Here is a 13,234-nt window from a genome sequence, read left to right as displayed (position 1 = left end):
AAAAAAGCTAAAGAGGATAGAGAGAAACACTGTTAACTGATGGTATATGGAGGGGATAATAATCAATGTAATGAAACAAGCTATATGAATGGTTGACTGTGAAGCTGATGATGTGCCCTGTAAACTTTCACTCAATCCAAAATAAAAACATTTAATAAAAAAAAAGAAGTGTCCCCCGACAGCTGTTCCCAAGGCTTCCAGGGAGTCAGAGCAGCAGCTACTGAAGATGGTGACATTCAAGGCATTTCCACCACAGAATGGGCTCAATCCGCTGGATATGAGCCAGTTACACTTTTTACCAAGCTTTTTCCACATGTTGTCAGGTATCCATTGGACTGGGCTGAAACACAAAGTCAAGGTGAAGAAATCAATGCAGCAGACCAAAATGAACCCCAGTTAGGTCTGAAAGACCAGCAGGTTCTAGATGTCAAGAGCTACACAAGTCGTTTTTCAGAAAGCAGTTGAGACTTGGAGAGATCACTTAGCAAAAAAAGGGGACAGCTGAAAAAGGGACAAGGATGACCCATCTGCTATGGATTTTGTCACTTCTGCAAACCTCAGCATGCACATTTTCAGTATGAATAAGAACATATTTGATATTAAAGTCAATGGCAGGGAACATCATTCTTGCTATCGCTACTACTAATGCATTGATTGCTGGGGTGATAGAATCTTTCCAATACTATATCAGGAAAGACAGACCAATGTACAATAATGTTTTGAATCACCTACCAAACCCAAGAAAGCAGCTCCTTGTCCCTTGTGCGCTAGATCTGCCCAAGCCCAGTTGTTACATGCCAGCAAGCCAGAAGTGACTGTACGTCTGAATGTCCACAGAGTAACTGTTCTCATGTTGCCAGGTAAGATAGTAAAAGAAAACTTTGCCATGGTAGCACTGGATGTGCAAATTGAAGATGGGAAAGGAACAGTTCTAGCATGTTCAGAAGAGGGAGAGACAGACACTAACCATCACAAGACGATGTCAGAATTTAGAATTAGAAATGGCAGTCGGCTTCAAGCAGATGACTTCCCTCAGGACTACACTTTATTGATAAACATTCTTCATAGTAAAGACCTAGGAAAAGATGTTGAATTTGAAGTTGTTGGTGACGCCCCAGAAAAAGTGGGACCTAAACAAGCTGAAGATGCTGCCAGACTATAACCAGGGGCAGTGATGACAGAGCTCAGCCTTCAACACCCACAGCGCAAGAGCAAGGCACTGTGTACTCGTAGTTGATTCAGATCAAGAAAGCACTTTGAATAATGCTGTTTGTGTCAGCGAAGAAGAGAGGTCGCTAGAGGAAGTTGGATGAGAAAGAGAATGTCGATGCAGAGGAGTCATGTACAGAACCAACAGACGAACTTGAAGAAGTTACAGCATTAGATTGAACAGAAATATGCCTCCAGACAGAACCTTCTAACCATATTACGTCATCTGGGCAGAATCAGACTGTTGGGTCCTTTGTTCCAAAGGGAGGAAAAAAAATCACACCATCGACTCAAAAATGATTCTGCTCCCTTTGAAAGCATTCACTTTGCTAGAACAATTAGAAACACAACAGTCATGAGATAAAACACAATGCATGTTGCCTTTTACTGTAAATAACCCGTAGGTGTATCATTTAATAGTTATAAAATATTAGGGTTTAGTAAAGTTGGTACCTGGTTATAAATATTGTGCCTTTATTTTTGGTTAGAAAAATAATTTTTAGCCTAGATCTCACCATTTTCATACTCTGGCTGAAACATACAAAGAAGTATCAACTGCTATCGACGCATTGAAGCTTGTTTTTAAATGTTAACTGGCACTGTGTATATTGTTGTAAAACAAATGTTTAATTTACTCAAGTTTTCAGTTTGCACTGCCTGGTGTAGCTGTTGTAAGAAGCCAATTTTTGTGTATTATTATAGTTTTAGGTTATTTATGTTTGTTTTGTAAAAATCAAACACAACTATACTGTATTTAGACCAAAAAACCCCAACTCTAGGGCCAGTTTCCCTCTCTCCTGGAGGTCACTGAAAATCAGAGTTGACTCACTGGCAATGGGTTTGGTTTTGATACTTTAAATGGATGGAATCATAGATCTGGCCTCTGGTGACTTGTTGCTGCTGTCACTTCCTGTTCTGGACACCCACACTACCTCCTTGGAGGCTCCAGCCGTCATTTAAGTAGGAACCAAAATGTTGAGGAACTTGGAAAGCAATCTGCAGCCAGAACCCTTTAATGCCCAGTGGGCCGCTGCTCCGTCAGTCCCAGTTCACGGTGGCTACACTTGAAGGCTTGGGCCTCAAGGAGCAGGCGGTCCAGAAAACCCAGGAGAGTCTCTGGTATTTCAGTCTTCCCTTCCCTCTATTCCCACTGGCTTCTGGAGACAGCCAGGTCCTTCCCCACACCTCCACTTTCCTTCTTTCACCGCTAGAAGTGACCACGAGCAGGTTTAGATTTTTTCCCCAGAAGTTTACTTTGTTGAGAATATTATATACACAGCTCTGGGCCCAGGAGGGCACTGGGTCCTGGAGCGGATGGCTTTGGAAGGGTCAGACCCTTGCAGCCAGTGAAGCGCCCCTTTTCCCTTTTCTTGTTGATCTGGAGCCCAATGGACTGCGTGGGGCCTGAACGCACTCCAGCGTCCCCCCGTGGCTCCCATCAGCCACCTGGGCCCATGCAGATGGGGTGCTGGCCTTCCCAGCACGACTAGGCCGTCATGTGTCGTCTGTTTGCAGGAGGATATTGCAAAGCTCCTGCGCTACGAGTCCTCAGCTCTGCCTGCGGGACAGCTGACCAGCCTCATGGACTACGGCAGCCGCATGCAGCCGGGCACCCGCAACATCTATTACCTGTGCGCACCCAGCCGACACCTGGCAGAACACTCCCCCTACTACGAGGCCATGAAGCAGAAAGACATGGAGGTGGGGAGCCGCCCTTCTGAGGGGAGGTTCTGGGACCTTTGAGAACAGGAGTCCACAGGTACCTGGTGGGGTCTCACTTGGAGATAGGATGTGGATTTCAACATGTCAACAGGAGAGTCAGGGCATCTGTGTTAGGACACACCAGAGCCTCGCTTGGGTCAACTGGTCAACTAGAGTGTGGGGCTGAGCCTTAACTCCCCTCCCCCCAGGTTCTCTTTTGCTACGAGCAGTTTGACGAGCTCACCCTACTCCACCTGCGAGAGTTCCAGAAGAAGAAGCTCATCTCTGTGGAAACAGACATTGTGGTCGATCACTACAAGGAGGAGAAGTTTGAGGACAAAGCCCCTGGTCAGTGTCCTCCCACCCCTGGGAATGGGTAGAGAGCGTTGGTCCTATGACATCTTATTGTATGGGGGCCATCCCAGTTAGCAAGAGACGAGACACCACCTTCATAGAAAATTCTAAACCCCAGATCCTTCCAACGTGGCTTTCAAAATTGGCCAAGCTTCCTGAGACCACAGGTTGTGGTCTGAAAGCCCTCAGCAAGGGCCCCAGGCAGCTTCAGTTCAGGTGCATCATCTTGGCGGCTGCCTGTTCCTGGGCAGGTGGTTCTGATCAGAGCCAGGAAGGGACTTCACATTGGCTCTGGCAGCCGTGGGTCCAGGCTGACTCCCGCTCTTCTCTGTAGCTGATGACCGCCTCTCAGAGCAGGAGGCTGAGGACCTGATGGCCTGGATGAGAAATGCGCTGGGGTCGCGGGTCACCAATGTTAAGGTGAGGTCACCTGTGGGAGACTGGCATGGAGGACTCGGGAAGGAGAACCCCACTCTAGACGCCCAGCAGGGTGACAGCCTGCCGACTGAGCATCCAGGTGGAGTGGTGGCAAATTGAGTTGGGTCACAGGAGACTTAGGTGCGGCCCCTGGAAGGGCAGGAATGTCTAGAACGTCATGTACAGATGGGGTTTCAGTACTTCACACCCTATGGGAGGTAAACACAGCTCATCTGCATGTCTCAGGTGAGGCTGTAGCAGATATAGGACTTTATTACTGCTCTAGCTCAGCTCACGGAGGACAAGTCCCTGCTGCGCCTTTAGAGGAAGGTCCTGGGCAATCCTCAGGGAGCAGCAGTGTCGGCATGGAGACTGTGTGGCAGAGCCCCTCTCATGTTGCCTGGTTAATCTCCACCCCTCACCCCTGCTGCAGGTGACCCTCCGACTGGACACCCATCCAGCCATGATCACCGTGTTGGAGATGGGTGCCGCCCGACATTTCCTACGAATGCAGCAGCTGGCTAAGACACACGAGGAGCGAGCCCAGATCCTGCAGCCCACCCTAGAGATCAACCCCAGGTACGTGCAGTCTGTCAACCTCCGGATAACTGCGTAAATAGCCTTGCAGGCAGATGAGTGATCATACCAAGAATAGTAGACTGATGTTGTTAAGTGCTGTTGAGTCGATTCCGATCCATAGCGACCCTGTGTAGGGTTTCCAAGGAGCACCTGGTGAGCTTGAACCACTGACTTCGCAGACTGACGCCTTAGCCCACAGCGCCACCAGGACTAATGTTATGTCCTGTGGAATCGGTCCCCGCTCATAACGACCACGCATAGGGTTTCCACAGCAGCAGAAAGCCTCATCTTCCTCCCGCAGAACAGCTGGTAGTTTGGAACTACTGGCCTTGCAGTTCGCAGCCCGATTCATAACCACTACACTACTAGAGCTGCTAGGACTAACATTAGGCTGCATTTAACTGAGTTTAAGAACTGGACCGGCCGCCCCCTTCACAGGTACTATGCTTTAAGCTCTTTTGATGGAGGGGGAGGAAGTCTTAAAGACTGTGTAGGTTAGGTGTTGAACAGGGACTGATGGAGGGGGAGGAAGTCTTAGGGACTGTGGTTCTGATTGAGCATAAAGGCCCCTTTAACGTGGAATGGACTCCACAGTGCGTTACACATTCATCTGTTAACTGATCAAACTCGTACTTGCCCTCTTTGCTGCATACTGTTGAACTGTCAGTAACACAGACGTTCTGAACTTTGTTCCACACTATCTGATTCTTGTGTCTTAATATGGTTTTTGTGTATTGCTGAACTTTTCTCTCCATTTGAGTTTTATTACTTTCTCGGAAGTAGTTCTTGATTCCCTCTGGGGCCGCTTTCTGGAAGAAAATTAACCCCACCTTCACTAGTTGAGAAGAAGTAACAGTGAGTGATGCAGCTGACATACTGCACTTGTGTTATTAATTAGCTTTCTTCCTGCTTTCCTTCTAGCAGGGGACTCTTGAGGTAACCTAGCCACGACAGTCACCTTACCCTGCACGGAGTCAGTTCTGACTCCTGGGGACCCTTTATAGGGTTTTCTGAGGTTAGCAAATGTGGGATAAAGGTCTTTTCAGAGTGGCTGGGGAGCTAGAATGAAAACCAGGTTATGGTTTAATTACTTGACCTTTTACTCCTGGGACATCATCGGAAGTTTCCCCTTCTGGGTATGTAACTGTACTGGCTGATAGTACTTTCTACTGTAGAAATGGCTGGGTTTTTAAGTACACTAGCAGGCCTACAGTATCTGTGTGCACCTCTGTTGTAGGCACGCGCTGATCAAGAAGCTGAGTCAGCTGCGGGACAGTGAGCCGGCCCTGGCTCAGCTGCTGGTCGATCAGGTGAGAGGGGACCTTGGGGCTCTGCAGGTTCACGGCTCGGGGTGCCTTCCTGAGTGGGGACTGAGCCGCCCTCTGTTTCCAGATCTACGAGAACGCCATGATCGCCGCAGGACTCGTGGACGACCCCAGACCCATGGTGGGACGCCTGAATGAGCTCCTCACCAGGGCCCTGGAGAAGCACTAAGACACATAGAGGGACTGACCTGACCCGCTGGAGTTTTATTTACCTCAATTAAAGTTATTTCTCATTAAGGCTTTGGTTTGGAGCAGGGAGAGGGCTGCCCCCCGCCTCACTTCAGGCTCACCTCCACGGGGTAGTGGTCACTGATGGCCTGGGCCTGGGAGGAAAGCAGAGGTCAGCAGGGCTGCTTGTGCTCTCACTCCCCAGGGCATGAGAGGAGCAAGATTGGGAACGTACCAGCCCGTCACTCAGTCCATAAGCAGCCTGGAAGTCAAAAGGCGTAGCTGAGTTGGGGACGACAGTGCCCTGGAGGGCTGCTCCCGCGACCACAATCCTGCAGTGTACAGGGGAGGAGAAAGGGATTGGTCACCAAGCAGCCATCTTACTTACCCAGTGTGTCAGCTGGGAATGGACACCACAAGGTTGGTGGTTTAAGCACACCAGCCACTCTTACAAAACCTTACGTACAACAGTCAGTATGAGTCAGTGGCACTTAGATACCTAGAAATACATTTAACCTGGGAGCTGGAAAGACGGTGCATGTGTATGGATTGAAGGCGTAGGGATAATGACATCTTGACTGATAATCACCCAAAGAAATCTGTTCAGCACAATCTCCATCAAAATGCCTGTTTCAGTCTTTACAGAAATAGAAAAGCCACAGTAACTACAGCATCAGATCCACAAACCACTGCAATAGAACTGAGGGTCTACCAGTAACGGTCCACTAATGTTGGACAAAAAGTACTACCAAAGCCGTTCACTGGAGGGCTCGTTAATAAACAGGGCTGAGGGATTGAGTTTCGTCTCACATTATATACGAAAAAGCAAGAAGCACCTAACAGTGAAAATAGAAACACAGCATTCCTAACACACGAGAATGCCTGTTGGGTCTTCAAGTGCAGCTTTTAACAAGAGTGAGATGACAATAGATGCACAAGACAAAGTCCTTTGATGAATAAACAACACAACCTATAAATTAGGAGAAAATTTTCCAGAACCATTAAGATCTAAAACCCAAAATATAGAGCATTATCCAAACAAACACATGAAAAGATAATCATACACCATCGGTACTAACCCATAGTGACCCTGTATAGGGTTTTCGAGGAGCAGTCAGCGCCACACCAGGACTCCATTAAACATTTGTTACAAATGCCGACAAGTCGGTTCCAACCCATGGCGGCCCCTGTATAGGGTAGGGTTTCCGAGGAGCGGCTGGCATACTACCAGAGCGTAGTGGTTATGAGTCAGACTGCTAACCGCAAGGTCAGCAGTTCAAAACTACCAGCTGTTCCGCAGGACAAAGATGAGGCTTTCTCCCGTAAAGATTTACAGCCTCAGAAAAGGGTTTCCCCTCAATCCTTGTAAAGGAGTTTGTCTGTGTGGCCTGCAACAGCCGTTATAAGACAGACAATGAGAAGTGAGTAGAGATTGGCGGATCTGCTACCACTGGGAGTGGACAGCATCCTTTGGACCTGGGGTTCCTGCACTGAGACCCTCCTAGACCCAGGGGAAGGTTGATGCCTAGACACATGGTGATTTCCATGGAACGCTGGACCCACAACAACCCTCCCCCTAGAGCTGGTGCCCTGAATTTGGACTTCTGGTCTCCCTTAATGTGAGCATCAATTTCTGTTAATGCCATGGGTTTGTGGGGTGTGTCAGGCAGCACACATCATGGAACACTACTCAATCACATAGGGAAATGAAGTCTGGTCACATGTCACAACATGGATGAACCTTGAGGACCTCATGCTGAGTGAGCTCAGTCACAAAAGGACAAATCCTGTGGCTCCAAAGACGGTTCCTGGGGGAGGGGAGTCAGCGGGCCCAGTCTGGGAAGTGTTTCCGAGGCTGGCTCACCTGTCGTAGGCACAGTGTGTGGACTTGACTGTGGTGTCCGCTGTGTCAGGAATCAGCCACTGGAAGGTGGGGCTGGTGCGCAGGCGGATAGATGCCCAGTGGGAAGGGCTGACGTAGCTGCAGCCAGCATTGAAGTCACCCATTAGTATGACGTCCTAGGGAAGCAGCAGCCTGTCAGCCTGGGGCCTGTCAAACCCCCAAAGGCCCAGAGGGTCTGAGGGACCGGGTAGGGCTCACCTCCAGGCCCCACCTCTTCTGCACATCCAGGTAGACGTCATAGAGTGCGTCCATCTCGGCCACCGCGTCCAGTGGGGCCGCATGCAAGGGAACAATGGCAAACTCTCTGGCCTCTGAGGGGAGACTACGGTCATGCTGAGCCTGCCACCCACCCACAGTCGGGGACACTGCAGGGCCCGGGACAAAGGCTGGACAGACGTAACCTGAGGTGCAGACATGCACATGGCCAGAAGGCGGGGCCACACTCACCAGTGAAGGGCGAGGAGAACCAGACGACAGCCGGCTCCCGGGCAAAGGTGTCGTTCCCACAGGGTTCACAGCCATCATCGTACTGGTAGCTGTCCAGCACAGACACCTGGTCAGCCCTGCGGGCCAAAGGGACGGTCACCCAATGCCTCACCAGGAGCCGAGCGGGGCACTGCTGGGCCGCTCCCTGACCTACCTGGCCTCGCCTTCCCCGCCTCTGCAGCTCCTGACCCCCAACCCCCAGAGCACCCTGCCTTCAGGCCGCCCTTTGCCTCGCCTGAACAGGAAGAGGTAGCGCTCCTTGTAGCTGCTGCGTCCCAGCGGCTCGCTCACCACGAAGTGGAAGGTGTGCACCGTGTGCCTAGAGGTGGGAGACATGTGGTCCAGTTGGGTCCCTGAGGTCTCCCCCACCCCGGCCCCGGCACTCACTCATTGAGGTTGTCCAACAGCTTCCCCACAGCTGTCAGATGGCTGTCCCTGACCTCCTGCACCACAGCGATGTCATAGCGACTCAGGATCTGGGGGCGTGGGGGGCGTCACACGGGAGATCACTGCTCGGCTCTGACTGATGTCCAGAGCGTCCCAGCGTCCCCCACCCAAGTCTAGAGTGCTACATAACCTGCTGGCAGCCCCGATCACCTGCACAATGTAGCTCGAGAGGGTGGCATTGGACATCTTGGTCTCCCCAAAAGTCTGGATGTTGAAGGCGGCTATTCGCAGAGACAGGGCTGCCTGCAATGCACTGGCCAGGGTCAGCAGCAGCCACGTCATCCTTGGGGGCCACATCCTGCAGGAAGGGAGTCCCCAAAGTTATGTCAGTGGTGCACTGCTGGAACACAGACTCACGACCCCGAAAGCCTTCACCACAGCTGCCCAGGTGCACCCTGGCTTCCAGAACTGCTCCCTCCCCCTGCAGGAACACACTATCCCCTCACCTGAGCCACAGCTCCCAGGCCGGAATTAGAACTGGCTGATACTGACGCTCTACCGAGCTTTAAAGGCCCAGGTGGCCATGACCTCACCTTGGCCCACAGAACAAGGGTGCTGCTACCTGTGCCAAGGCCCCAGGGCATGGGAGGTGCTGGCAGCGCCCCTCAGTGGGCGCCCCTCCCTCAATGGGGTGGCTTCTGGCTGCTGAGAACACAGCAGCTGACAATCAGCTCTGTTGGACGTCCTTCACACATGCATGCTCTCCCACACCAGGTGTGTGTGTGGGGGGGGGAGGGCTATGCTCCCCACACCAGGTGTGTGTGGGGGGCTAAGCTCCCCCCAGTTAGCTGTGTGAGCAATGCAGACTTGGGGGCAATGAGGGGACCTGACTGGGAGCAGGTGTAAGGCGGCATTCGGGGGCGAGGATGGCATGGCCCCTGAGCTGCCAGAAGACCTGGAACCTTTGGAAGGCAGCTCAGGCAACGGAGTGAGCAGTCTCGGCATGTCTTTCCTGACCTTCATGTTCCTACATGTCCTGGGGCGGCCCTGACCGAGGACCATGGACCTGGTGCCTTAAACAGCAGATTTCTGGTGGCTCTGCCCCAGTCTCCCCTCCCCCTGTGTCTTGTCTAAGGACACGTGTCACTGGACTTGCCCACTTGCCCCCCTCCCCTCCCATCTACGGTCTCCAGGAAGACCAGGAATTTGGGGGACAGGGCTCAGCCCATCCCCCAACCCCAGGGCCATGGGCCTCCCAAGAGGGGCATCAGGACTTGGGTACAAGAGTCTCAGAGTGGGAGGACCTGTGGCTCAGACCCCGAGAATGAGGACTTACTGATGGGCGACTTCCTGTGGGCCCCCTCCCCCACCTGCCCGAGTGGTCCACTCATCGCCGTCAACATCCACTGGTGGGCTCACAGCAGCTGCCAGCAGCCCATCACCAAACCCCAAAACCCACAGCCAGTGAGTCGATTCCAACTCACAGCAACCCTATATAGGGCTTCAGGACTGTGTAGCTTTATGGGGGCAGACAGCCTCATCTTTCTCCTGAGGAGCACTGGGTGGGTTTGAACCACTGAACTTACGATTAGCAGCCTATCACAAAGGTTCCATTGATGGCCTCCTATTCCCAATCTCAGAGGTTAGATCGGTCCCAAGCACATCATCCTCACGTGGGGCCTGGGCCCCTTCCTCAGCAGTCTGCAGTTCTTGAGCCTTTATACAAGAGGGGAAATCCAGAATGAGTGCCATCCTCCACAGAACACCCCCCGAACCCTCAGCTGTTAGACAACCCAATGCAACACAGCCCCTCGACCCTTAGCCAGTAGGGTCCTCTGGCCCTTGGCACCCTCCCTGCTCTCGACTAACCGCTGCTGTCTGCTCCCAGGGCTCCCAGGCCCATGCCTGCCCTCTTCCCTCCCTTCTCACTGGGATCCATAGTGGATCTCCTGAGGGTCGTCCTTGGATCCCAGGAGCAGCTGGAATGGGCCAGGAGCATCTGACAGGGCATCACCTACCGAAGACACGGTCCCGGGCTCCTTCCCACCTCAGTGTCCCTACAGTTCATCCCGTCACAGCTCCGTGTCCACCTGCCGGGTCAGCTGGGCCAGCTGTGCAGACACCCAGACACCTCACGGCAGCGTCTCCTTGGGGCTGAGCAGCAGCTCAGGGCATCTTCGAGGCTGTTCAGTACCCAGGTGCCAACACTTGGTCTGACATGGTGCAAATCGAACAGTGCAGAATTTGGGGAACGGGTCAGAAAAAGGGAAACTGTTTTCCGAAGCACATAAACCTAGGTGGTGGAGACACTGAGAAACAAATATATATATATATAAAACCTGACCATGAATATATGAAAGGGCTTCAAAAAGTTTATGGGAAAATTACATTCTCTTTTAATTCCATTCTTCCATGAACTTCTCAAAAGCCCCTAGTGTAAAGCTAGCATCAGATACAAAGTAACCAGGAAGCCTGGCATCTGGGGAGCCCAGGGCCCCACTGAGATGCAGGAGTGGGGCCAGCAGAGCAGACCCTGGCGAAGGGTACCAGGAAACCCCATGGGCAATTTTCAAAGTCAAATCAATAGGCAAATGGGTGCTGGCAGCTAGTGACTACTACGTGAAGAGCCATTCATGGGCTTCGACCAGAGAGGGCATTTAAAACCAACCCTGAAGGCTTTTGTTAAAGAGTAAAGACATGCTCCCTGAGCCCCAGGGGACCAGGTGGCCTCAGAAGCCGCCCCCGAATACACAGGCTGCACTCAGCCTCACACGGCCCACTTCGCAAAGGTCACCAAGGCCACGTCGCCAGTCTCTCACAGGTCTAACGGGGACACAGAGCTGTCTTCCCAAACCGTACACACAGCACCTGGGACACCACAGGGCACCCGGGACATCATAGGACACCCGGGACACCACAGGACACCCAGGACACCACAGGATGGCTTTGAAGAGAAACACATGGCGTCTTCAGACAGTGAGCAACCCACCAGCTCACGCAGCCCAAAGCATCCATGTGCACCTCGCAAAGGAGATATATCCTCGCAAAGTCACTGTTGGCCAGCTCTGCTGGAAAAGCCCTCACTGTGGAAATCAATGAGTTAAGAGCCACGAGGACAGGCGTCTGACTGGACCCCAAGGTGTGAGAGCCACATAGGGTCTGACAGATGCAGCATCTGTTAGTAACTGTGGCTACTTAGCGACGAAATCAATGTCTGTCTTTCCATCCTGTGCTATTTTCTCAAATGTCTCTGAAGTTGCTATGACACAAATATTTTGCTGTTTGGCCTCAGGCACCTGACACAATCACTGAGCTTCACCCAGGGTGCTGAGCGCCCATGTGGAAGCCACACTCGGCCCCGCCTCCCCTTCCCCTCCTGGTCTGAGGCCCTGGGACAGAAATGGACATGGCTGTGGACACAGGAGTGAAGGGGAAGGCCGGAAGGCCCTGCATTACAGCTGATGGGAGAGTCAAGTCTGGGATCCCCTGCTTGCCAGTAACCGCTGAGGGTCCCCACTGAGACCCCAAACTCCGGATCACGTACATCCTGGTCAACCCTGCAAATACCCAAAGCCCCACTGGTCCTGCATTCCTCAGCCCCACCCCACTGACACCCCCGTGTCTGGTCCTCTCTCCAGTCCCCATCAGTGCCCACCCGAGCCCTGTTGTGTCACCCCTCACCATCTAAGTCCCCAAGCAGCACCAAAACAATCTGTGAAATCAGACTGTGTGTCCCTGCCCACAGTCCCCCCAACCACTGCCAGGGTCCCATGGCCCTGACCCTGCTCCTCTGACAGGGCCCTGTGGGAGCAGAGGCCTCAGGGAGCTTACTCAGGGACACACCCCACACTGACCATGGAGCTGGGCGCAGGCCCCATTCAGACCCCAGTGGCAGACGCTGAAGAGCCGCCGGCCCAACTGCCCACACAGGCGCCTTCAGGACATGGCCACTGCCCAGACTCTAACCCCAGACCCTCAGGCCTGGTTCCCATGGCACGGCTGGCTCCTTTCCAGCTCCTCCACTGCGGGGGTCCCAGGCAGGAGGGGGCATGTGAAGTCAGCACTGTGCAATTCCACAGACACAATGCCAAGTCTCGGTGGGGCAGCGGGGAGCGCGGTGGTGTGTGGGCTCAGCTGTGGGGGGTTCAGCAGAGTCAGGGGGTCAGTGTAAGATCTGGAAGGGTAGCTGCAGAGGCAGCCATCTCCACAGACTCAAAGGGCTCTGGGCCACAATGTGAGTTCTCAGAGCTCATGGACCAGGCCTCACCCCCACACCCCAAAAGGATCACAGGCCACTCACCTTGTGTGCTGTCGGCCCCAGACATGAAGCCACAAACGGCCCAATGTAGGAAGTGAGTGCAGCCGGCTCTCTCCCTCCTTGTCCTTTGCTGACCAAAGCCAGAGCGGATGGCTTCGTCAGGCTTGTCCAGTTGGCCTGGAATCTAGCAAGGAATGTAGGACAGTGAACATCTGGGGCCTGTGACTTGGACACATGGAACAGTGATCTCTGGAGGCCCCTCGGCTGACCACTAATGCCACATGGAGTGCTGGTCCCCGGGACACACTGAGGGCTGTCCCCCGATGTCCTCCTCATAGTCTGGGCCATCTCGCTTGTTCCTAATCTCGCCATAACTGTTCAAAAGAAGAAAAAGGAAAAGTTGGCAACACTCCTGTGGCTTAGACGAGAACTAGTTCTTCTGGATCT

At 52.8% G+C, this 13,234-nt stretch overlaps 2 protein-coding genes and 1 pseudogene across 2 annotated transcripts in view; 2 read left to right on the top strand and 1 right to left on the bottom strand.

The window, feature by feature from the left end:
• Positions 1-1,389, top strand: part of LOC102826981 — a 2,407-nt pseudogene extending 1,018 nt beyond the window's left edge.
• The window catches only part of TRAP1 (TNF receptor-associated protein 1), a 14,270-nt gene extending 8,516 nt beyond the window's left edge, over positions 1-5,754 (top strand). Inside the window, exons 8-13 of the mRNA XM_006874873.1 lie at positions 2,725-2,910; positions 3,120-3,258; positions 3,599-3,684; positions 4,115-4,260; positions 5,498-5,570; positions 5,653-5,754. Coding sequence (XP_006874935.1) covers positions 2,725-2,910; positions 3,120-3,258; positions 3,599-3,684; positions 4,115-4,260; positions 5,498-5,570; positions 5,653-5,754 — 732 coding nt within the window. The remainder of the gene's footprint in view (positions 1-2,724; positions 2,911-3,119; positions 3,259-3,598; positions 3,685-4,114; positions 4,261-5,497; positions 5,571-5,652) is intronic.
• Positions 5,755-5,860: 106 nt separating this feature from the next.
• Positions 5,861-8,886, bottom strand: DNASE1 (deoxyribonuclease I). Its single transcript, XM_006874872.1, has 8 exons — positions 8,740-8,886; positions 8,530-8,618; positions 8,378-8,461; positions 8,104-8,219; positions 7,855-7,967; positions 7,618-7,772; positions 5,989-6,085; positions 5,861-5,908 (listed from the first exon to the last, which is right to left on the bottom strand). The coding sequence occupies exons 1-8, from the start codon at positions 8,884-8,886 to the stop codon at positions 5,861-5,863; spliced, it is 849 nt and encodes a 282-aa protein (XP_006874934.1).
• Positions 8,887-13,234: the final 4,348 nt, after the last annotated feature.

Source organism: Chrysochloris asiatica, unplaced genomic scaffold, assembly GCF_000296735.1.
Source record: "Chrysochloris asiatica unplaced genomic scaffold, ChrAsi1.0 scaffold00305, whole genome shotgun sequence".
NCBI lineage: Eukaryota > Metazoa > Chordata > Mammalia > Afrosoricida > Chrysochloridae > Chrysochloris > Chrysochloris asiatica.
The sequence above is the reverse complement of the archived record's forward strand: the minus strand, read 5'-3'. Positions and strand labels throughout refer to the sequence as shown.

What these genes read in the sequence shown, in the direction of transcription:
- DNASE1 (XM_006874872.1), bottom strand. Translation starts at nt 8,886, where the DNA reads ATGTGGCCCCCAAGGATGACGTGGCTGCTGCTGACCCTGGCCAGTGCA. An exon ending in CTGTTGGACAACCTCAATGA is followed by an intron (nt 8,462 to 8,529) that starts GTGAGTGCCGGG and finishes TCCCACCTCTAG; the next exon opens with GCACACGGTGCACACCTTCC. An exon ending in GTTCTCCTCGCCCTTCACTG is followed by an intron (nt 7,968 to 8,103) that starts GTGAGTGTGGCC and finishes GTCTCCCCTCAG; the next exon opens with AGGCCAGAGAGTTTGCCATT.